The 25,399-nt window shown below is 44.6% G+C and overlaps 1 protein-coding gene across 16 annotated transcripts in view; it reads left to right on the top strand.

The window, feature by feature from the left end:
• The window catches only part of ANKS1B (ankyrin repeat and sterile alpha motif domain containing 1B), an 808,746-nt gene that overhangs the window by 734,827 nt on the left and 48,520 nt on the right, over positions 1–25,399 (top strand). For 3 of the 16 annotated variants that reach the window (XM_054719387.1, XM_028150270.2, XM_028150272.2), the window contains 3 exons: positions 1,015–1,122; positions 3,275–3,454; positions 23,403–23,477. The exons of 2 other annotated variants lie outside the window; for them this stretch is intronic. In XM_054719387.1, the coding sequence (XP_054575362.1) occupies positions 1,015–1,122; positions 3,275–3,454; positions 23,403–23,477 (363 nt within the window). The remainder of the gene's footprint in view (positions 1–1,014; positions 1,123–3,274; positions 3,455–23,402; positions 23,478–25,399) is intronic. 11 more of the 16 variants (XM_054719390.1, XM_054719389.1, XM_028150280.2 and 8 more) reach the window with 6 other exon arrangements.

The following is a 25,399-nucleotide window of genomic DNA, read 5'->3' as shown; positions in this document are numbered from 1 at the left end:
GGCATTGCTTTAGGAGTGTGGGAAATAAGGCATAAATACACACCATGAACCTGCTCTCAGGAAGCTTACCTGGGGGAGAGGGGCACACAAACGCTAACCCTGGAAATGAAGTTATTTCAGAAAATGATCAAAAGGGGACACAGCCCAGCTGATGTGGCTCAGTGGTTGAGTGTCGACCTATGAACCAGGAGGTCATGGTTTGATTCCCAGTCAGGGAACATGCCCAAGTTGCCGGCCCAATTCCCAGTTGGGGGTGTGCAGGAGGCAGCCAGTTGATGATTCTCTCTCATCATTGATGTTTTTATCTGTCTTTCCCTCACCTTTCCTCTCTTTGAAATCAATGAAAACGTATTAAAAGGGGGGCGGGGAGACCCAGGGTAGAAGAGAGTGTGATGGGGCTGAGGTCACAGTGCTTTAGTGAGGAGGTGGCGGGGGGCGCCTCTGAGGAGACCCACACTTGAGCAGTGTCCAGAGGGGTGAGAGGCATCATGTGACCTCTCAGGGGCCTTGTAGGCAGATGGACAAATGGAGTAGAGGCCCCAAGGCAAGGATGTGTATCGGACGTTCAAGGAACAGAGAAACCGGTGTGACTGAGCATCCTGAATGGAAGGGAGAGAGGCAGGGACACAGACACGGGCAGTGGGCAGCCAGCCCTGTTGGGCTTGGAAGCCAGTCAGGACTGAGCTTTCATTCTAAGAGCAACAGCAAGCAATCGGAGAGTCCAGCTGGTTGGGGAGACGACTTGGCTTGCCTTTTGAAAGGTCTTGCGGCTGCTGAGTAGAGGCTGGGACTGGGGCAGCCTGAGTGGAGGGGTACTATCTCCGCTTTCTCCTCCTCCCCCCCACCACCGTGCCATGGCACTTCTACCTTCCTGGACTCGAAGGCTCACACTGATTTCACATCTGTCCCGGGGCAGAGGTAGCTTTGTACAAATCTTGTTTCGTTCCTTCATCTCTTAGAACATACAGAAATCATTTTTCTCAAATGAAATAACCCAAATGTGTGTCGTTTCAGGTTTTAAAAATCAGTTTGATTGGCCACAGGAAACGTATTTTGGCGTCGCTGGGAGACAGGCTGCACGAGGACCCGCCCCAGAAGCCCCCTCGCTCCATCACCCTCAGGGTAAGTGCTCAGGATATTCCTGTTTTCTCCACTCCTAGCCCCCAAAGTTAATGTGGGGCAAGAACATGAAATGACTGAAGCAATGAGTCAGGAAGTACGGGCTGTGTTCCACACAGCTTCCCTTACCCATCTGAAAAACAATCTCTCTTCTGATTGTGTTTCGTAAGACAAGATTTGTTTTCCTCGATTGGTTAAATATATATTTTTGAGATTTAGATACACATCGGACAAACCCCCACCTTTAAAGAACGCCCCCCCCCCCCAACTACTGCCATCCCACACTCCCATCTACACCAAGAGAGAGGAAGTGTGTTTTCTGTCAGACTCCTCAAACCCACTGAAAGAAAATCGATCAGAGGCCACAGCTAAGTGAAGGTCAATTTGCAATTAACCTTAGGGTCTTCGGTCTTTTATGAAGTAAATATTGCCCAGCCTTACCCACTTCAAAAATTAAGGTTAGAGAAGATAGAACTAAATATTTAATAAACTATTTCAGCTATAGTTTAGAATTATGGGGCAGCACAACTAGAGAGAAACCCCACAGGGGGGCAGAGAGGAATCTAGTGGAAAGGGAAGGGAGGCAAGGAGGAAAAGGCAGAGAGGAAGAGAATGGCCGAGAGGACTGCCAGGTGAAATGGAGTGGGGAGGGGCAGCCCGTATTCTCCGGGCATCAGGCCTCCAGGAACTTTTCTAAATTCGTCAAAAAGCTGGGCTGTCCATGAGCAGTTGGGGAGTGCCAAGTCCGTGCTCTTTATCTGGTCCTGCACTTGCGTGCCTCTGACTCCCTTTCTGCGAGCGTCAGAAAAGGGAGCGATAATAACTGATGCACACAGTGTGCACTTCAGCAGAACGGCCAGCGATGCGATGCAGCAGAATGCCTCTTATCAGTGAATTTCGGCAAACAGCATAACCAGCGTCGGCCAGGCAGAGGGTCGGGCAGGAGAGGAGCTGTTAAGATTTAAGATGGGGAGGAGGGGGAACAGTTAATCGGGGGGAAAAGGAGACATGTAATACTTTAAACAATAAAAGCTGTTGGATTTTGTTTTAAAAAAAAGAAAAGATTGGAGTCTGATTCCGTTTTAAAGAAGAAAATGCACAAAGATTTCGGGAAATGAAAGAGAATTGGCTCCAAGAGGGAGCCCTTCAGAAAAGTGATTATTGGGGCAATTGGGGCAATTCGGATGCTAGTTGAGGGCTTTGGGAGCAGTGAACGTAGAATTAGGACCTATTTTTCTCCCTCAATAAGAGGCGCTTCAAATAAATGGGGAGAAAAAATGAGGCTAGAGAGAGATGATTGCCTTACCCTCATTTTGCTACACAAAAGGGGAGAAGGGTGTAGGCACCGTCAGTATAGCCCTCCTGGAATGACTGTTTAGAGGAGGCATTCCCTACTGCTTACTTGACTCTCTTTCCTCCCCCTTCTGCACCCGTCCCTCTGACTCCCTGAAAGCGATTTAGGAGAACAATAGAGATCCCCAAGAAAAAGTGCAGCACCTTAATTTGTCAAAGGAGGTCCAGAAACTTTGGGGAATCAGGGAATCAGCACCCTCCAATCCTCCTCTTCCTTGCAAACACTGGAGCCCAGCTGTCTGCTGCCTGTTATCTTACTTCCCACCAGTTTTCCCCAGCTTAAGTCACCTTTGCCTTTGAAAGTCATTCTATGCACTGCCCTGCCGTCTGCATGTGCGATAGGCTCTGTTTCCGTACTGTGTCCTCTTCCTCGCCTGGCTGCCAGACCACCGTTTGATGGAGGATCAAGCCCCGGTGGTTCCCATTTACCTTCCTCGTCATGGCATCTACCATGGTGAGGACACTGTCCACCGGAGGATACAGCTCCTGCCCTTGTACACACACGTGGTCGTGTCAAGGTTGCCTGACATCTGCATCCTCTGCCCTGAGATCACCCACTGTGCTGGTTGAAGAAAACAGCCTGACTCTTTGTACTCTAACCCTTTGGCCTGAAATACTTCGGGGGGGAAGTATTGACTAGATCATGCCATTCACAAGACGGTGGGATGCCATCCACACCTTGGCAGTTGGTTCAAAAATGAGTCCCCACCCCCACAGTGTGTCTTGTCGGTATTTCACAATTTTGCAACCAAAGGTTAGCCGCCAAAACGTGGTATTTACTTCATGATGTATTTCCATTCAGGAACCCAGTGGTAATCACACTCCTCCTCAGTTGTCTCCATCACTTAGCCAAAGCACTTACACCACTGGTGGCTCCCTAGACGTTCCTCACATTATCATGCAGGGCGATGCAAGGAGGAGAAGAAATGAAAACTACTTTGATGATATTCCCCGATCAAAACTGGAGAGGCAGATGGCCCAGGTAAGGTGTTATTAAATGCCTCGGTAATGTTCTTTTGCCTTTCACCCATATCACAAAATGTATTCTAACACTGAGCGATAGCTAACGATGCCTGTTGTCCACACCAATGGGAATTTGACCATTGTATGCCATTGCTTTCATTCCCTGCTCACTTGACCTAGATTGAAATAGACCTTTCTGGGAACGGGAGGTATACAGAGATGCTTGGTTTTTATCCTTACTGAAGAAATTATGTCCCCTCTCATTGGATCCAGAAAGTCTTTGCCCTAAAGGGAATAATTACTGGTCAAGAATGAAATCATAATGAAATGAATAATCAAAGTCTAGATTAGAACATGTAAATGGGATGGATGACAGAGCAGAAATCAGGGGAAAGTGTTAACTCCGATAATGTTGTTAATTTCCTCCCAAGTTTACACATCTGCACAGAAGTGTACTATTGGGACTAGTTGCATCATCTCACGTTGTGAAGTTGGGTAGCTGAAAATGACGATGCTGCCCGACACTGATTACTGAAAAGAGATCTGTCACATTCAGACCTTTCCCTGTTTTGGTGTAGACGTCCAGGTCTGACCTGTCCTCAGATGGCCGCTCTGAGACGCGAGTCAGCCGTAGCCAAACAGTGGTGCTGTTCTTAAACACACATTCCTGTGGACAGCTCGCCCTGCCGTGTAGCCCTGAGTTTCAGAGAGATGGATTTGTTGACAATGATTGGCAGATTCGACCCTTTTCATCCTCATTCTAGGTTCAGACTGATGTGTTGAAAGGCTTCTCTCTGCCTCTCACACCTAAGATGAAAATTTCGAGGTGAAAATTTGACTGTAATTGCTTTGCCTTGGTTGTTAAATATTTTTCTCAACTGTTTGGTGAGATTCTGTTTTTAAAAGCCTTTGGCAAACATTCTATGCTGCTACTCACAAAAGAAAAATGTGAAGAGAATATTCTGGAAACTATGGCTATTCTGCCTGCTAATGCCCCAGGAAGAAAGGGCCTGATATATTGCGTCTCCTTTTAGCTCTCTCAATTCTGTGAATTGTTCTCAGAGTTCTTTGTGCAAGGAATGACAACGTTGGGATTGTGGAAAATCCTTTATTGAAGGAAGATGGAAAATGTAGGAGAGACAAGAAAAGAATAATTTCCCTTTCACTCTTATTACGTGTTGTCTTTTAACCCTTATTACTGTTTTCACTGATGTTCTTTTAAATAATGAATCAGAGTTTTTTTTTCGAAAGCTGTTCATATATTTCCTGCTACTTGTTAGAATTTGTGGATCACATCGGTGGTTAAATCTCTCTAAACACAGCATTTCAGAGACATGGTACGTTTTGACCTTGAACCATGTAGTCTTTATGTAGTAATGCATACGGGGTGTTTTCCGAACCCTTCTCTCTGCTGGGTAAGGGAGGGTCGTGTGTTGATGAACATTAGCTCTTATTGACTGTGTCAACTTCAGGAACAGAATCACCCATCTCAGCTGCTCACATAATTGGTGAAATTTCTCCACATGGTACAGCTTTTCCAAAGACGAAATTAATTACTCTTCCTCCTATGTATGAACCCTCGGGGTGCTCTAGCAAAATTTCTCCCTTACTTTCTTTATGAGAGTCACAAGCTGGGCCAGTAGTACCTTTTGAATAGCCTAGATCCATGGTCAGCAAACTGCGGCTCTCGAGCCACATGCGGCTCTTTGGCCCCTTGAGTGTGGCTCTTCCACAAAATACGACAGCCTGGGCGAGTCTATTTTGAAGAAGTGGAGTTAGAAGAAGTTTAAGTTTTAAAAATTTGGCTCTCAAAAGAAATTTCAATCGTTGTACTGTTGATATTTGGCTCTGTTGACCAATGAGTTTGCCGACCACTGGACTAGATCGTTTTCTTGTCACTCCAATCTGAATGCATCGTTTTCAGGAATTGTCTTGCCCTTGAGAAGGTTAAATGAACTTGTATCTGGCTGGGTGAGAAAGGGCCAAAACCAGCAAGAGGAGGTAGACAAGCAGGTGGGTGGGATGTGGTGAGCCATGGAGGGACTGTATGCAGGTGCTCATTCACCTCACGTGTGCTGCTCACAATGCTCAAATGACTCGTTGTAGACACAGGCCTCCGTCAGCAAGCCGGAGCTTGTTACAAACTTTCTAAAATCCTGCTGTTCGATACGGCACTTTTGCTGCCGAAGAAATAGGAGGTGGCACTATAGGAATCTGATCGATAAGAAAAGGCATTCCGGGATTGCAGCTCCTCGGGTTGTGTTAATTGCAGCCTTTTACTTGTTTGCTTTAAGAGTGTTTCCTCATCTGGAAATGCCAAAAAATCATGAAGAAATGAACACATATGTACCTCTTTAAAGTAGTGCCGTTTCAGTGCGTTAACCTAACAAGATATTAAATACTCGATAATTTTGTTGTCAAACAGTTTTATGATTGTGGCTTTTCCACCATTCAACTACTGAGGTTGATTTTTTTTTCTTTTTTTGGGTCATTTGCTATCATAATTTCAAAAATTCACTTGCTTTTTAAAAACATATTATACTCTCTCTAGACTACATTTTTTTCTCAGAGTTATGTGCTTAGCCAATGAAGTCGAGTCTTCCCGAAGACTTGTATTAGCCGTTAAAATCCCAGTGAGCAAGCAGCAGTCACACCGCCTTTCCACCAGGAGCCCAGTCCCAGCGGGTCTTCCCCCAGCGGGTTCTCCCTAGAGGCTTGCTGTAGTTTGGTCACTACATGCCTAGCCAGTCTGTTCCGAAGTCGCTGAAGTCCGCCTTCAGGGTTTCTTTCCTGTTGCTAAAGGACAGGGAAACGCAGTTAAAGAGAATCACCAAGACAGATCCATGTTTTCAGGAAACACTCTACTGCAAGCATGTCACACTCACCGGCCGTGAGTTTGACCTGCTTGCAGTGCCTCAGGTTTATCTGAGCCCCCACTGGAGTGATCTGGAGTGATCTGGAATGATCTGGAATTCCAGCCTTAGGCGAGAAGCCTGTGCTCTCGGTGGCTGCAGTCATTCATGGGAGTTTTGCCTTCTTAAGGGCTGCTGACCAGATGTTTGGAAATGCTTTGCTTCACTTGGAAACACAATGATGCTGACAGTTAAATTAAGACAAAGTTGATGTCCATTCCACCTTTTAAGTGCCTTTGTTGGCAAATATTTTTTAAAAGGTAACACTGAAGTGGCGTTTAATTACTTGTTTTCCATTTAAGCCAATATGAAAAATAGCTGTTTGGGAATACAAGGGCTTTGCAAATGTTGTGGCTGTTGTTTGCTTTTATTCTGATAAAAGCAGTATTCTGCCTCAAATTATCTTAGATGAATATGTGAGCAGCAAAATTGAATTTAGTACTAATGGCATTTTTTTAAACCACTGAGAGTAATGATATAAACACATCTAAACAGTGGGTTTCCTACTATGCTAAAACATAGCTTTTCGAGCCTGTAATTCTAAACGGGACACATTAGCTCAGAAGTTCTGAAATGTTCCCCCATTTCCGTACACCTAATAAATAAATGTTGCACTCACGGTTATATAATAATACCTAAAGCTTTTAAACTTTCAAAATACTTTCACATCTGTTATCTCATTTTAGCACAAACAAGGTATATCCTGCACAACCATTGATGTGCGTGTAGCACGTGGCAGATCAGCTTTTAAGTCGAGTGCTGTGGGGATGAGATAGTAAATGAAAATATGGGGGAAATATCAGAAGGAGGAAAAATACTTCCAGTTATTACCACCTAATCTCAATCTTTAGAAATATTCTTGAATGATATTTAGGAGAAGTCAAAGCACTCTGAAAATGGATATTAATGTGGGGGGGAGGAATGAATACTAAAGAAGAGTAATGGAATTAATAAAGTTTTGAGACCACATTTTCAAACTTAAGAAAATGGTGCAAACCATTTGTAGAAGGCCTCTGTTTATAGAAAATATTTATGAAATAATGCCTCTGTTTTCACAAAATAAAAAAAAGACTTCTAAAGGGAAGAGAAATGCATATTTTCCCACAACCTTTGGCTTAATATTCATGAGGAAAATTCATAATGTAAAGGTCCTTGTGCTTTGAACACTCTCATCTAAATGAAAATATTAATATTACCTGGGGCCGTGGCCCTATCTGATGAGCACAACTCTGAAAGCAGGCATGAGCCACATTTGAAAGGCAAGGAGACTGAGAAACTCCCTGACTTGGTCCAGGTAGCAGAGCCCATAAGAAACCAAATTAGAACTTGCTGGGAGCCGTATGTGAGGCTCTAAAAAGGCTTTGTCTAAATTGCTTCTAAATCATAGAAAGTTGATTCAGTTCAAAGTCTAGTATTTTCTCATCCAAACAGTACAACTTAATAAGGATGACTACATCAATTCCTCCTTTATTTGAAAGCATTTTACATATTATATTAGTTCTACAAATATTCATTCTTTTTAAAAAATATATACTTTTATTGTTTCAGGAGGAAGGGAGAGGGAGGGAGAGAGAGAAACATCAATGATGAGAATCATTGATCGGCTGCCTCCTGCATGCCCCACACTGGGGATCAAGCCTGCAACCCAGTCATCTGCCGCAACCAAGATTGAACTGTGACCTGGTTATAGGTCGACACTCAACCAAATATTCACTCTTTTGATATTGTTAAAGGAAGAGAAATGGAAACAGCCATATAGAAGTCCTGCCCTGGCCAGGTTCGTGCCTGGGGTTCCAAGTGCGGTGTTTTAGTTAATCCTCACAGCAGCTCGTTCTGTAGTGGAGGAAGCCCAGGTGGGTGAGTGCTTGGCCTCACCAACCGGTACACAGCAGAGCCAGCACTCCAGCCCTGCTCTGCCGGGTCAGACCCTGCTGCCTCCAAGGTCCTGATGCCCTGTGGGCTGCCTCTGTTTACAATGATATAAAATGTTTACTAACAGTTCAACAAACTAATTTCCCACATGTTTTAATAGATCACACTTAGGTAGGCACAGCGAGCAGATTGAGCACAAAATCACTAGTCGTGGAAACGTACTGAATCAGCTCATGGTTAATCACCACGAAACCCAGAACTACAGTGGTTATTGGTTGATCCTTTCAGTGGCAACCCATCCTGCACCTCCTGGTAGAACCTCTGCCCTTCTCCTGTGTTTGTGAAGAGCTTTGCACGTAGGTCTGGGGTTGCTGCATTTACAGAGAAGTTCTTGCTTGTGGGATTCTCCAAACAATGGATGCTGTATCTTTAGTGGCTTCTTCAGTTGGTGTTCTGATTTGGTTTCTCTCTGGCTCTGTGACCTGTACCCAAGTCATGTGGTTTCTCTGGACTTCCGTTTCCTTGACTTTAAAATGTAGGTAATGCCTGCCTCTCAGGTTTTAGTGTGTCAGATAGATGATGCATGTGAAAGTATATTTCAAACCATAAATCACTACATGTTTAGATGATATGACTAGCATATATGACTCTCAGCCCCTAATTCAAAGGTCCTGATCCATCATAGGGCCAGCTAATGCCAAAACTATCAGATGGCTATCCGTTCTATAAACACAATCATTTTTGTTCTGGTGTTATCCGGGCTTTGAATGTATATTGAAAATGGAATTGGAATTTTCCTCTTTATATTTTAACTAGGGGCCCGGTGCACGAAATTCGTGCACAGGAGAGGGTGGGTCCCACAGCCCGACCTGCACCTTCTCCAATCTGGGAGCCCTCAGGGGATGTCCTACTGATGGCTTAGGCCTGCTCCTTATGGTTCTCTGCTCTCTGTGGACCTGCCTGCTTGATGCCACGGCAGGCCCTGGTGTCTGCTCTCTGTGGGGGCCTACTTGCCCTTAGCCGCTGGGGCCAGGGGCAAGCAGGGCCCTGCTGTCTGCTCACTCACTGTGGGAGACGTTCCAGCCCTGCCCATGGCCACTTGCATACACGCCAGCTCGAAGTGCCTGAGTCCTGGGGATGTTCCTGCCCCACCCCCGGCTGTTCCGCACCTGCGTGCGTAGGCCTGGAGTGGCTGGGGGGTCGTTCCGGGACCCCAGCTGCTCCAGGCCTATGTGCAGGCCTACATGCTCAGAGCAGCCTGGCTCCCGAGGACGCCTATCCCCAGGACGCAGGCCACTTGGCACTGGCACACACGTAAGCGGCTACGAGGCAGGAACATCCACCGCGTTGCCATGGCAATGCGGCAGATGTTCCCGCCCTGCCCCCGGCTGCTCTGCGCCTACACGCGGGCCTACAGGCTCAGAGCGGCCTGGGTTCCAAGGATGCCTGTCCCCGGGATGCAGACCACTTGATGCCTGCACATGCGCAAGCAGCCGCCCCGCCCCCAGCGGCTCCGTGCCTGCGTATGCAAATTAACCTGCCATCTTTGTTGGGTTAATTTGCATACTCGCTTCTGATTGGCTGGTGAGTGTAGCGGAGGTATGGTCAATTTGCGTATTTCTCTTTTATTAGTGTAGATTGTATGAATATGAAGGCTGCCAAGGAGCATCTGCCATGATGGCGACAGGATCTGTGCAGAATGATCATCAGAGCCAGAGAAAGGAGAGGAGAGATAGAATAGTCCCCTGCAAATACAGGTTACCAAAGTGTGCGGCAAAGGACACCCCATAGTATTAGCATGTTATCACTGTAACAGGGTAAGATAAACCACTTAGAAAGAAACTTAGAACTTGTTTGAAATACACAGTACACAAAATTGTTAGCTGGAGAAGCATGGGTAGCTCAGCAAGCCACAAGGCAAATGCTTGGCCATCTCTGGATAAGAAGGAAGATCATAATTTATCCTTTGATTCTTTCCCTGGGAGGGAAAGCCTGTTGCTCCTAGGACTTCTTCCCACTGTCTGACATTATGGGGATTTACAGGCTCAGCCTACAGAAAATAGCCCAACTGTGTTAAGAGCAACAGCATTTTAAGTGATTCTCCCCCCACAAACTACACGAGGTTTCTTATTCCTTCGTTATATCAGATTATTTTTAATGCCCATAAGTTAGTGGCTATTTTTTAATTTAGATTTTCATCACCTATCCACTACTCAGAAAGGCTTAGCCTGTCCATGACTTTAACATTTTCTTCTATGAAGGTGTAAAGACCAACTTGTGATACTAAGCACAGACAGATAATATATAACTTAAAAAAAAAAAGAAGGTTAAAAGAATAAGCTCAGTAAGCTCTTCCGTCAGGAACTCCCAATTTGACATCCTGTCACATTGACAAGCTGACACGCCAGCTTCAGAGGTACCTTGGGATGTTGATGATATCTGTGCCCGGTTCCGGGCCAGGAACTAGACCACCAGCCATGTACTCCTAAAGGCATCTCCCCAGGCAAAAGTGGAAAACTTTGCTCTCATACTTGAAACAAACCTGATGGCTGTACACCTTGTTTATTAATGTGGACAAATTAATTGCCTTTTCTCAACATATACGTTGCTCTCCCTGTGACAACCTGGGGTTGGAAATTCCAATATGATGAGTGTCCTTCAGGCCACATTGGCATGTTCATTGGTCTTTAAAAAATAATGGGAAGAAGTAGGAGCTTTTTAAGGTTTTGATATTGATCTTAAAAATCTTGGTTCTTTTATTCTCTATCAAACCCATCAGTGAGGCAAATGAGGTGGCCAGCAGCTTGCTCAGACTGATGCTGGGCAGACTGTAACACCACCGGTCATTTCGCTAGGGAAGCTCTGATGTCTCCCCTTCCCTCTATGCGCTGGGCCTTCGCCAAGGTGAATGTTTCCAATTAAAACCAGACCATGGATTTTTTTTTTCTTTAATCAGTAGAAAAGATCCTATTTTCAGCGGAATAAATAAGAAATCTGACAGTCTTTAAAAAACCCTGTTTCAGCGGCATTGACCTTGTGATATTTCACGGTGCCTTAGGCTTCTTCACAAAGAGGCACACCAGGCTATTTTTCCACTTGTTAACTTTTCGGAATGTTTCTCATTATATTCAGTCCAGTTTTGGGGTTCCCAGGGCAGAGCTTTGGCTGGTATAATCTGACCTTGCTAAATTTTCAAGGGTAGGAAAATTCTCTTATTCTCCTTCTCCCTCTTCCTTTTCTTTTCTTGGTGTTAAAAAAAAAAAAAGCGAGGGTTGTTGTTTTTTTTCATGTCTAGAGGAAACAGGGCCAATTATGCAGTGCTGTCTGAGTTAATTCCGTTTATATATGACTAAGGTAACATATTAGTAGGGACTCTTTTGGGTGCTTGCAAGTAACGAGAAACCCACTCAAAATGTTAAAGCATAAAAGGGCATGTATTTGAGTCACTTCACTGCGGAGTCCACACAGTCCTGATCCCAGTATGCCTTGCCCTCGGGCTCTGCTCTCTTCTGGGCTAGCTCCTTACCCAAACAGGCTTTCTCTACATGAGAGGAGTGTCGAGTTCAAGTCCTGCTAAACTTGAACCTGTAAGAGAGAGGGCTTATCTTTCTAAGAGTTCCCCCAACAGTCCCAGGATTGAGTCCCATTGGTTCAGATCAGCCTGGTTTGGATCACTTATCTGCCCAGAGCTAATCACAAAGACGGGAGCGGGGTGATTAACCAGGCCTTGGTCACATGCCTGGAGGGGGTTTTAGCTCCACCTGAACCACATGGACTGAAAGGGGTGGGAAGGGGCTCCTCCCATGGACAGTCAAAGGGCCATGGCCAGAGTGGGTATGGTTTCCAGCAGGCTCACTGGTGGGTACTGGAATAAACCCACGTTGACTTTTGAATGAGAATGTCTGATGGAAAACTATTACATCATTGCAGGTATTGACTTCATTTTTTCATACTTAATTTGATGAGTTTTTTTGAAGTAATGAGATCAGGGTTAAAAATTCCATCTCTGGTATCTGTTACCTCTGTAATCTGGAACAGGCCTCTTAGCTACTCAGAGCCTTTGTTTTCTCTTCCTACAGGGAGATTAATGCCCACCTTACAGCATGGTTTTGAGACACAAGTAAAGTAATATTTGTCAAGGTATTTTACAAACTACAAAGCTGTAAGTTTGGGTTGTTCTAGATATTATTATTATTTGAGATAGCTTCTAGTTTTCTACATTATGCTTTTTCAACTGCAACTGGGAATAAATGTCTTTTCAAGTAAAGCTCATACTATTTGGCTGTGTTCTACAAAACCATTTCTGTTTTCCAGCTTGTAAGCCCAGACTAATACTTGTGCACTGATACGGAAACAGTCGTTCTTAGGAATGCAAACACGGTACAGGTTCTTATCGTGTCATAACCTAATTAGCATTGGGGCTCTTTGGAAAGAATTTGGGGATGATATCCCATACTTAAATACTTCTAAATACTCTGAGTTGGCATATATCAAAATATATCATACTTTATGTTAAAATATTTTATTTCTCTTAAAATGTTGGCTATGTGAGGACAAGGCCCAGCTGACCCTTCCTGGGTCACTTGTTAATTCCCTATAATAAGCACTCCATAAATACTTGTTGATCGGATTACTTTACAGAAGGTTATAGGCACCAAAAAACCACATGTTTCTAGGACTGCAGACTGGACATAAATTGGGATGGTCTCAAATTTTTTAGAGAAATAAACTACCTAGAACAGCAGTGTGTCACCTACCTGGCTTGATCTGGTAGTTCATTATCATCATTGTCAGAGCCCACACTTCTGATGAATACAACTTTATAATGAGGAAACTAGGACACAGAGAGTTTATGTTGCTCATTCCAGACCACACAGGTCATGAGCAGAGCCAGGATTCACTCCCAGGCCTTAAGCACTATGTGATGAACACCTGTGTTGTCTCTACAAACTGGTCCATGACACCCTCTAGAAACTCTAGAACCCCAGAGGGCTCCAGTGCCATGTTTTGAGTCCTTCAACAAATTATGTTAATAATATCTAATCCCTAATGTAAATGTGAGGTTAGTAGAGAATTGAACCTCTAGGGGAGCATTGGATAAACATTGTATTTGAAGACAATCCTTCGCTCTGGACATCCCATTTTTCATCCTTTCCAAATCAGGGATAGCAAACAATTGCTTCATGTCAACAGCTGTGAAATGAGGTGACCCCCTTTCTGTGTGGGTCTCTATGTTAATGAGGTTTGAATGTAGCATCACACAGGTGTATGTGCATTAATACCCAGAAGATTCTTCTGTTAACGGAAAACGGGATTTTCGTGTGGGAAGGGGCCAGAAAATGCCTCTAGTCCTGCCTCATGATGCATCACCCTCTCTAATGCATGCTTAACAGACAGCCACCATCTTCTGCTTAAACTTGTCCCTGGAAAGGTGGCCCCCACTTTCTGAGGCAGCTCCACCACTGGAAAAGTTCTAATTGGTGGAACTTTCATCCTGTATTAAACTGAAATAAGCCTTCCTAGAATTCCTATGTAGTTAATGCTGTCTTCTGAAACAACGAAGAAGCCTGCTCCTTCTTGCTGAGAACAGTTCTTTAAGACTGAAGACAACTTGCTGTCCTCCCTTCACTATATTAACCATAGCTAGCTGCTTGCCAATATCATTCTGATAAGTGGGATGTGGGCTACACAGCATCCTGATTCCCCAGTTTGGAAGTTTTCCAGCCTTTGTTAATGGCCATGAGTCATGGCTCCCTACTCAGCCCTCAGCAGTGGTGGGTGTGTGTGTGTGTGTGTGTGTGTGTGTGTGTGTGTGTGTGTTTAACCTTAATGCAGGATTTTACATTAACATTATTACTTTCCAGCTCAAATGTTTTTTCAAGTTTACCCAATAACCCTTCTACCAATGGCTTTTTAAAACTGGGCCAATACTCTGTGTATCAGTGATCCTTCCTGACTATGTAATGTGCTCATTTTAAAAGCTTACCTCAAAAAAGCACGTCTTTCAAGTAACCCTACAATATATCAATTTCAGTGCTAAGTGGACAGAACTGAGGGGGGAAACTGTAACCTTCTACCAGAGACCTCTTAGGTTGGCATCATTCAAGTTAATAGTTCAGCTAGACCTTTTCTTAAATGTTTTCCACAAGGATAAAATGAGGAAGTAAGGGGATCTTGATAAACATCATTGAATGAATGGCTTCGTCCAATACCTCTCTTCTTACCAGAGGCAGGAAGCAGTGTTGAGCCTATAGTTAATAAATGGATTTAAATAAAGAAAATGACAGCCTCAGCTTGCAAGAAAGGAACATAATGTATATTTTAAAGAGATGTTACAGGCAAAGAACAGCATTACTTTGCAAAATCGAGTTTCTTTGCAGCAATTCATGTTTTGATAAAAAGCTGATCACTGCTTTTCTGAGTGAGTTATTAATATTTCTGCTTTTTAGTGGTCCTGAAAAATGTATGTGATGGCATCCAAACTTTGAGGTAGAACAAGTAAAATAGCCCATATTGCAATAAATAGCATGATCCCAATTGACTTAGATTCCCTGCAACACCCAGAGAACCTGGGGAGCTGCCCAGCAGAATCTGGAGTTAGTGTTCCATTTTCCTTTCTCTGCTCTATTTTTTTCATAAATAATTCTGTAATTTAGGTTCACAACTGTCATATTAGGAATGCAGGTTATATATTATCTCTACAAATGAATAACAGGAATCACATAGCCTATAGTTCTCTCCTACTTTGGCAGCTGAGGGCTTATTTTATGTGCTATCAGTTCCAGAATCGTAGTTGGAAAGAAGAAAGGGAGGGATGAGAGGAGGGAGGAAGGAAGGAAGGGAGGGAGGGAGGGAGGGATGTAGGAGGGAGGGAGGGAGGGAGGACAACTGTAAACTTGGGCAGGCTACAGGTAATATCAGAATATATATATGATGCCAGTGTACTTAGGGTGGGACCAAACGTCGTGTTCATTACTTCCTCCCACTTTTGCTAGGTCAATTAATGCCAGCACCAGCAATAGTGGGTCACACATGGAAAAATGACTGTTGGCCTGGCTTTTCACATCCAGCAGGTGATTACCGATCTGTCCAAGAATTTCCCTGTAGACATGGGGGGAAGGTCACAATCACAAAGGTTTGCAAGGACTGCCCTTAAGAAAGATGGAGAAATGACAGGAAGCAGCATTTTCTTGAGTCCAGCATTCCCTGCAAATAAAATAGTTCATCTGAATCCTTTGATTAAAAGGGTCAGTAGGGTATGGTGCCAGGTGGGTACTAGACTTGTTGGGGGAATCACTTCGTAAGTTATATAAATGTCTAACACTATGCCATACACCTGAAACCAATGTGATATTGAATGTCAGCTGTACTTGAAATATTTTTTAAAATTTTTATTATCACAATAAAAAAATAATTAGTTAATTAATTAGTTAGAAGGTCACTGATAAGAAACCCTGAACTTGAGTCGTTTACAGTACAGTTGAGAAGAATCGCATACAGTTGGTTCAGGGCCTTGTACGTATCGCACAACTCACCTGAGAGGAGAGGAGGATGAGTCCTTGTACCTGTACAGAAGAGGTGATAAGATGCTGGCCTGCGGGTAACTTCGGGGAAACAAGAGGTTGCGGTTTTCTGGTTTCCTGACCAGGTTCACTTAGTGCCCCTGGAAGAGGAGGCTGAGGCCGAGGGGCTGTTTCTGCGGAAGCAAAGATGCACCTGAGGTGTTTGAACTGGATTTGTTCGACTCCATCCTCTGACAGAGCTCATCTCGTTTTAGTCCCAGCTCCAGGAGCCAGGGAGTCTGCTGGCTCTTGGCTGCGGGCAGAGGCCTCCTTGGTTGGGGTGCCCTTTTTTCTTTTGCCTTTGAAGCTGTTTTGTTCGCTCTTCAAGTTTGTTTTTGTTTTATTATAGAAGCGCTGTCATCCAAGAGAAGGAATTGACTTTATTGTTCCTTTGGCTTTTGCTCGGAACCTTTCCTATTTCTTGTTGGATTCTTTCTGGTAAATTTCTGAACACCCTGTACTGTGAAAGAATTAAGGCCAAAAAAGAGAAGAAACAGGAAAAGTCAACTTTTTTTTTCAGGGCTAGAACAAAGCAAAAAATTCCTCTCTGATAGAATCTGACCAGAGGGCTCTATTCATACAGGTTTCTTTATTAAAATAGTGATGCAGCATCGGCCAACTCCCGGAAGATCTTCAGAGCCTAATTGGAATTGCTGAGGTGATGCAGGTATCGGTAGCTTGCTCCATTCCAAGACCCACTATCAGCCTCTGAATCCCAGTTTACTACTGGTCCTGATGATAGAAAAAGGGTGGTGTCCATAGCAATTTCCATCCCACAGTCATCCACTAAAAGCCAAGTGGATGCCTACTCACTATTCCACCCAAGCCTTGCACCCAATGGTTGAGCAGTAACTATCTTTGAATGAATGTCCGGGTGCCAGGGAGACAGGTTCTTGTGCTCTGAAGTTTTTTCAGATTTTCCATTTCTTCTTGAAAGAGAAATCCCTTTGCAGTGTGGTCAGCATAGACTCAATCTACACTATAACAGAGAAATATGCAAATTGACCATCACGAGTGATGCCCACCAGCCAATCAGGAGTGTGTATGCAAATTAACCTGACAAAGATGGTGGCAGCGGCCCTGCCCCCCAGCTGCTCCAGGCCTCTGGGCAGCATGCATGCAGGTGTGGAGTGGCTGGGCGGGGTGGGACACCTGCTATGAGGGGCAGGGTTGGGGGCGGAGGGAGCTACAGGAGCGGTGCTCCAGCCGGAGCAAAAATGGAAGGCCGTGGCCAGAACGAAGGCCTGGGTCCCAGGTGCCGGAGGAAAACCGGTGCCGGCAGCCAGGAAAGGAAGGCCTATTGCACGAATCTTCATGCAACGGGCCTCTAGTTTGGATATAAAATGCTGAGTGCTCAGGGAAGGCTTCTCTGAGAAAGGGGCATTGAAGGAAGTGAGGGCTGGCCCTGCAGTCTGTGAAGGAAGGACATTACTGGCAGAGGGGAAAACACATGCAGAGGCTTTGAAGCAAGAATGCGCTTTGCTGTTCAGAACCAAGTGGGCAAGAGGAAGAGTAGTAGGGAGGAGGGTGGAGAGGGAAGGCAGGGATGGTGCCAAAGGATGGAGATTCTTGCAGGCCATTGTTAGGATTCTGAATTTTCTTCTGAGTTAAATAGGGCAAAGTGGCATGACCTGGATGGATCATTCTGACTATTGTGTGGAGAATAAGGACTAAGGGGGCAAGGATAAAAGCAGTGAGACCAGTTTGGAGGCTAATGAAATAATCCAAGTAAGAAAAGGTAGTGGCTTGGACCAGGTAGGTGATAGGAGGGTGAGAAGATTTTAGGAGATTCAATGGGAGTTCCTGCTAGGTTGAGTGCAAAATGGGAGTAGAAGGATATTTACAACTGGAAGAAGGGGGTTGGCATTTACTAAGAAAGCTTAAAGCGGAGGTGAGATAACCAGGAGCTTGGCTTCAGGCATTTAATTTAAGATTATGATGCCTATTCATCATCAAAGTAGAGCGATCAAGAAGGCCACTGGATATCTGAGTCTGGAGCTAGCAGAGAGGTCTGGGCTGGAGATACAAGAGTGAGAGTTGGGACTGGATGAGATCACCTCATATAGCCAGAGAGGGAAACCAAACTGATGGGATCAGAGGACGATCAGATCCTGGGAACCAGCAAAGGAGCCTGAGAAATGGAAGGACTGATTCACGGTGTCTGATGGGTCAGGGCAAATGAACAGGTGGGTTTGGCAGAGTGACAGGTGCTGTGAAGAGCAGTTTCAGTAGAGTGGGCTTGGGTGCAACAGGAAAGGGGAGACTGTGTGGATACCTTTGGGGGAGTTCGCTTCTTAAAGAAGAGCAGAAATTGAGCAGGATCTCAAGGAGGATGTTGGGTCAAGGGAAGAAGTCTGTTTACTTGGAGTAGAAGATGTTACAGCACTTTTTGAGAATGTTCCAGTAAAGGGGGGGAAATGGATGATGAAGGAAAAATAGCTTATTATAAACTACCTGATTGCTACCAGTTGAGCAGAAAAGAAGGCCACCTTTAGGAGGAAAACCTTGGAGATAAGTAAAATGCTTTCATTTTATTCTTAGGTTTTAATGCAAATATGTTGTATTCTCTGAACTGAATTCATGATAACCTGAGAGACAGATGGTAACAAGAGCAAGATGTGTGTTGTATTTTAAGAAAATGTTTCCAGAGTCAGGAGGCAGGTCTGAACTAAAGATAAAATTAGGCACCTTCAAATTTCTGTTGACTTCATCATCAAAGAAGTAAACATTAAAGTATTAATTGTATATCAGTTATAAGGCTACTATATTTTTACTTAACCCCCATTTATTTGGGTATCATGATGATTCAGGTTCAGATAAACTACATTAGCCTTTCCAATATATGTGGAAAAGGGATTGAGAGAAAATTAATAAGCAAATGAAATTGCAAAGGGGTGTTTAATATCCTTTTATAGAATTGTTTCCAAGTAGCCCTGTAACATGCAGGCATGCTAATTACAAATGTTCCTACTCTCGTCAACCAAGTTGGCCACACTTTTTCAGCTCTTGTCAGGAAAAATGAGAACATTTCTAACAAGAAGTCTGCAGGGTTGGTTTCTGGTGCATTTTACCAGAAATGTGTCTGCAGTGACTAGTTGAAAGGCACAAGTGCCAACAACCACCTGGACCAGCTACAGATGGGAATGAATAACATGAATGAATGTTCCTGAAGTGCTTTACCACTAACCAGGACATCTTTGAACACATCCTGTGATTCCATTCTTCGGTCAACATGCTTGACAGCCTTCTGTGTTCCAAACGTCCTAGGAATTTAGGTCCTAGAAATTGTGGAAAAGGTATCTTTCTCATGAAGCTTACCATGAGCTGCATGCACAACAACTTAGTGAGATATGTAGGTCAAGTACTATTATTATTCATCTTTACAGATGAAGACATTCTAAGGCTTAATTAAAACTCAGATTTAAATCACTACTGTTCTAGCAATTGGAGCCTCGGGTGAAATTTTATTACTTACCAGAGTCCTGGTGCATGAAAATTCATGCATGCGGGGCAGGGGGCGGGGGGGCCCCTCAGCCTGGCCTGCACCCTCTCACAGTCTGGGAGCCCTTGGGGGATGTCCACCTGGCATCTTAGGCCCGCTTCCCTGGGGAGCGGGCCTAAGCTGGCAGCCAGACATCCCTCTTGCAGCCCAGGAGCCCTCGGGGAATGTCTGCCTAAGCCACAGTCAGATAGCCTTAGCACTGCCGAGGAGGCGGAAGAGGCTCCCGCCACCGCAGCTGCGCTGGCAGCCGTCAGCCCGGCTTGTAGCTAAGCGGAGCTCCCCCTGTGGGAGTGCACTGACCACCAGGGGGCAGCTCCTGCCTTGAGCATCTGCCCCTTGGTGGTCAGTGCGTGTCATAGCAACCAGTTGTTCCCCATCATTCTGCCGTTAGGGTCAATTTGCATATTACCCTTTTATTATATAGGATATTTTCTTTCTCAAAAACTTTTCAAAACTCAGTGCTTTAATACATGGTATACCCTGAAATATTATCTTTATAAATATGAAATTTCACAGCAGACACTTCTGTATCTAAAACATTTATTCCAGCACTCAGTCTAATAACCATGTGCTAGAAGAGCCATTTCATGTGATAAAGTCACAGCTGGTCCACCTTAAGTTACTGCTTTGTGAGCCTGATGAATCCTTTCCTGCCAACAGAATTCCTGTGATATCTGAAATGTATCAGCTTTTTACAAAACAACCTTCATAACTAAAATATAATTTACTGCCTCTATTTTAAACTATTTTTAAAATATGACATTTTACCATTTGCACTGAGTCACGGAATTATTGGAAACGAGGGAGGTTTTACTTTTTCTAAGTTTAAAACATAGCTTGTAAGTGGAAAATAGTTCTTATTACTTTAAAAGATATGTAAGCCACATATGAACTCTCTCTTCATTGTATATGACTAGAGGCGGGGGGTTTTCTTCACTGTGAAAAATTTTTATATGGATTTAAAAATATACAACTATGGCGTGAGACCCTCTTTTTCCTCCTTAACTCTCTGGTAACTTTTAGGCACTGTTGGAAGATATATTCATGTAACAGGATGCTTAGTGGGAATTTTCCTGTAAATACCGCACATTCTAGAGAGAAAGATGCACCCTTTTGGGGGCTTACCAAGGGGTGGTGAGCCCACCCTCAGCTACCAGTCATGGAGTGGAAGATCAGCGCTGGGAAGGGCAGAGAATGGTCTGAGCCACTGCGGAAAGAGATGAGGCTTTCCTGCCTTCGTGGGAGAGGCAAGAGAACGTGTCCCCATGCTCCAAGCCTGGTGAGAGGGTCCCATGAGGCTCCTTACCAGAGTTGGGGAGCCTGCAAGAAGGGGGAGCACATCGCTTCCCACAGTTGGACTTCTGGCAGGCAGATCACGTAGCACCAACCTGAGCTGAAAACTAGAGAATTGGAGAGAGGTGTCCTGGCAGAGCGGGGAGTGGTCGCCGGGCAGCCTGCCCTGCAGGAAAACGTTGTGTCCACGTGATGGGACCGGGTGTGCAGAGGGAGCTGGGCTTACGCCCTCTCCCGGCATCCCACCCAAGGTGCCTGCATGTGTTTGCGGAGGGCAGAGTGGAGGAAGCCAAGCTGGGGCCAGATCTCACAGGAACTGTGCAGTGGGGACCACACCCTCTCCTGAAGAGCCCTCCAAGAACGCATGTACATACAGTACAACCCGACAGGGCTGTGCCTTCAAGGGGGCGTCAGAAGCCATGTTAGTGTTCCCCTGACAACCACAGAGACAACCCAGCCTCCGCCAGCTAAGCAAGCCCCAAGCCCTTCTGTACCCTCCCCCCCAACTGAGCACAGGAGGGAGGCAGGGCTTGGGGCTGGGGGCGGCCAAGGTTGACCACCACCCCCAGGTTTGTTAAGCCCCCAAGACTGGCCTGTGGTGAGGGAGAGCAGCGTTTGAATCAGATAGGACATTGGAGTTTTATACAAAATGGATTCTTCAAGGCTCAAAGGGACCGGGAAGGCATGCACTCTTCCCAAAATGTCAGTTGGCCTGTTGCCCATCTGGAAGGAGGGACTGGGCATGGCCCATGTGGGAGCAATGAGGAGAAAACAATAAAACATTCAGGCGTTTGAACCCCAGAAGAGTTGAGAGAGTTGAGACTGTTCCATGAACGAGTCCCATGTATATATAGGATGTCCCCGAGAAATCTATATACACACTTTGAATAATTATAAAGGCAGTGTTTATTAAACTACAGTTCACTTTCAAAGTTGAGCTATCAGCTCTTAAGGTGTGTATACATTTTTGGGGACACCCTGTTATATTTGTTTCAGGATCAGCAAAACAAGTTTCGTGTAACCAGGGTCCCTCTGCCTTCCGGTGAAGTCGGTCGCAGGCCTTGCTTCCTATCCCGTCAGGCTGACATGCATGACACTCCCGTGTGACCTGAGCAGGCCACTTGACCTCTGGGAATGTTGGTGTCTTCATCTGCAGATGGCAGGCGTCCCTGGGCTACTGCTAGCCTGTGTGTGAACGTGGTGGGAGATGTGGTTTACAGAAAAGGATTAGCTCAGCCCTGGGCAGTGAGAGTGCAGCACGGCCATGGTGATCCTGGGAGGGAGTCTGTACCTGTTAGGATGGTAATCCCACGGAGGCAAGGAGTGAATACATTCAAATCAAATGGCGGCTATTGGAGATGAGGCTGCGGGGGGTGAGGGGCCCAAGACTTAAACGGCTAGGGATTCCCTGTTTGAACAGTAGGAAGAGGAAGATGCCCCTGTGGATAATATGACGTGAAGTTTAAGAGGGAGCTGAGAAGAGCAGAGCTGGTGGAAGTGGAAGGGGGTTGGAGGTGCCTTTTGGTTGGACCCTGGGGGGTCTTTCTTGCTTAATAGAATGCCAGTTACCCGGCACTCTGTCCCCAGCAAGCCATCAGATGACAGGAGGGATGGAAAGCAAAGACGTACGTGTGTGTAGATGTAGCTGGAGAAAAAGGCGTTAAATTTCTGGTGAGCATTTCTGGGAGGGTTGGGGTGGGGGAAACGTTTAGCCGGGAGAAGCGTTCTTTCCCTTGAGCCCCTGGCCGGTGATGTTGTTCTTTACTAGGTTTCCGAACCATATCGCAGGTACGTTTTTATCTCCTTCTTGCACTGATCTCTGTACCTCTCTCTACTCGTGAATTCTCAGGGTGTCCACAATGCTGGCTGAATAAGGTTAGGCGCTCTGCTGCTCTGAGATTCCATTTCAGGGCGTCTTTTAGACAGTGATGGAACTCACTCCTTCTCTAGAAAAGAACTGCAAAGGTCAGCCAGGCGCCTAGTCACTTTGTTTGGTGGTTTCTACTCTAACTCCTGCGAGGGGCTGTTGGTTAGTGTGGTCCTAAGCAGACCTCGTTGCCTCCTAATAATGGCTAGTTCTTAGATTGGCAGTGGTATGGTGGAGAGAGCGAATTACAGAGCTGATCCATTCAGTGCACAAATGCTGTTCCCCCAAGTTTCTGCTTGAATTACAGAACTGAGCTTCCCCACCCCCAGCCTCCTTCCCGCCACCTCTGCCACCACACACTCCCAGTGCTGGGCGGCAGGCTGGCACTTCGCCCCTTGTTAACCACAGAGATCTGCCCTTGAGAACTCCAGAGGGAAAAATATCGCCTCGGTTTATCGAATGGAGAAGCAATGACTAAATCACGAAAGTCGTTTTACTGCATTGTTTGCTCATGGTCATTTGAAGATAAGAAAATGAAGATGTTTGACGTGTGTTAAAGGTTTTCGCCCATCCTTCTTGAAACTATTGATCCTCTGAAATGATGTGAAGAGGGAAACTATTTCTGTTCTCTTTGGCAAAAGTAAACCACAGCTGGCTTTTCCCAGCGTGATTGGTCACTTCCCATGATATAAAGCTAACACCTAAATGCTCTTTTTTCTTTCTTTCTTTTTTTTTCCTAGCCAACACAAAATGTTTTTAAGCAAAAGAATGGCTTAGAAGTAAATGATTAACCCTTGGGCATTTTTTTGAGCTTTTTTCTTTCTTTCTTTCTTTTTTTTTTTTTAAGAAATGTGATTCTTTGCTTTTTATTATTTTCCTCTCTCCCTTCCTTGATGCTACCTCGGTAGCTGCCGTGTTTTAAATATTGACAAGATGAGATAGTTTTCTGTTTATATCAGCAGTCGTCTGTCTGTGAGATATGGACGAATCAGAACGCTGGATTCCCTTTCTCAGCCATCCATCAGGTCCATAATGTAAGGTTACAAACGGTTATATTCTTGTCCTGAACCTGCGCTGTGTGATGTGTTGCAAAGTGTTGTCAGTGGCCGCAGGGACCGTGTCCTGGCAATGCAGAAATTGCGTGATGTCTAATGACTCCTGAGATTTTTATTTTTATTTTTGTCTATGATACTTCATCCGCTGTGCCTTGTGACCAGTTGACGTGCAAACATTGTCCTAAAATGAGAAACATACTTGGTTTTGAAGTCTACGGTTAAAATCTGTCTCGTGTGAGTTTTGGCTTTCCTATCAGGTGTCTGTGTAACTTGCTTTTACAGGAAGAAGGAAAAGGGTAAATAGAGATATATATACACAGGTATATATATCGGTGTTTTTCTGCCCCATTTTGTACTTCCCCATGTCCATGGGCTAGTCAACCCATTGTGTCTAACAGTTCTCAAAGGTCCATGCGCTTTACTAGTGAGAAATATTGGAGTGTGAGTTGCATGATCTTCCGTATCCGTTTTATGCAAATGTGGGAGGAGGCGAGCCAGGGGAGGCACTCTTACAGCTAAAAGTGGTTCTCAGCCTTTTGCATCTGACAGCACACTGAATTGATCTCTGGAATGTGGACTCATGACCCATTTTACTCTGAGCTGCTGAATAGTACTCAAATGTTCACATTTCACCAAAATTCATTTGTGTTTGGAAAGGAACCATTTTAATGTTTGGGTTTTTTTCCATTTTGTCATTCAAACTACAGCCCTGTTTTCACATCCTGTTAAATTATTCCCATTGACTAGCCTACCCTACCGTCTGAGAGGCTGTGACATTTGGTTGAGAATCACAAAGCAGAGCTCGTGCGGTGGCATGCGAGGGGCCTCTCTCGGGGTGCCATGCCAGCGCACCCCTCCTCCTGTGCATGGGACTTCTGGCTCTTGGGGACCAGGGGGTGTAGACGTTGCCTGGTGCTGGCGCTCTGAGGTCCAGCAGTTCCTCCTGAACCTGCAAATGCTGAAACGTGCTTTTCGTGTTCAGAAGTGGCCATCTCTGTTCTGTATCATCAAAAGGAACAAACTCATTATAACCAACTGCATTGGACCAAACGAGCATTCTTTATTCTTGAAGGTTTTTTGTTTTTTTTTAAAGGAACTACAACAGCATCCTGCTTTTGTGTGTGTGTGAATGTTTGGAGGAGGCTTTTTCTTACATTCACATCCAAATAGCCGTATACATATTTATAAGCAGAGAGCTATATGTAGCATTCTGCAAAGCCTTCGAGATAGCAGAAGGTAAAGGTAATCACAGAAATCTTATGTCTGATGTTTGGGGAGCCCGTCTCTGACATTTGTCAGAATTATTGAAAGTGAAACCTTAAAATAGCAGTTGTCCTTTAAAATCATTTTAGTTTTCCGTTAAGTGTTTTTGAAGAAGTAGGATATAATGTTTGTTAATATTCAGATCTAAATTTACAAGCAGGTAGGTGGGAGCAGTTCCTAGTAGAAAAGATTTAAAAGCCTCAGTTTTTAAAAAGCCAATTAAATTCTAATTTAAAAAATAAATTTTAAAAGAATAAGAGAGGGTTTGGATGATACCATGCCTTCCTGTCGTGTTAGAAAGCTATGTCATAGCCATGGCTTTTACTTACTGGCATCCTTAGGAAGTAAATAAATTTTCTCAAGAAGAAAATAAGAATACAGATAATGCTTCCCCCTTTGTATTCTCAGAGCATCTAGAATATGTAGTATCTTCAGTTTCCTTTTCTGGGGGGAGGAAGCTATACGATAAAACATTTCAACATCTGCCTTAGGCATTTGGTGTATTTGTACTAAAACCATGCAGCTTTGCCACCTTTTGAAATAATACAAAGTTTAAAAGCTGCTTTGGATTCTGCCATGCAATCAAAACCTTATCTGTAGACTTCTGTGAATTATTTTCCTGTGTTATAACTAAATTC

This window comes from Eptesicus fuscus, chromosome 7 (assembly GCF_027574615.1).
Source record: "Eptesicus fuscus isolate TK198812 chromosome 7, DD_ASM_mEF_20220401, whole genome shotgun sequence".
Lineage (NCBI taxonomy): Eukaryota > Metazoa > Chordata > Mammalia > Chiroptera > Vespertilionidae > Eptesicus > Eptesicus fuscus.
Note: the sequence above shows the minus strand (reverse complement) of the source record. Positions and strands in the feature narration are given on the sequence as shown.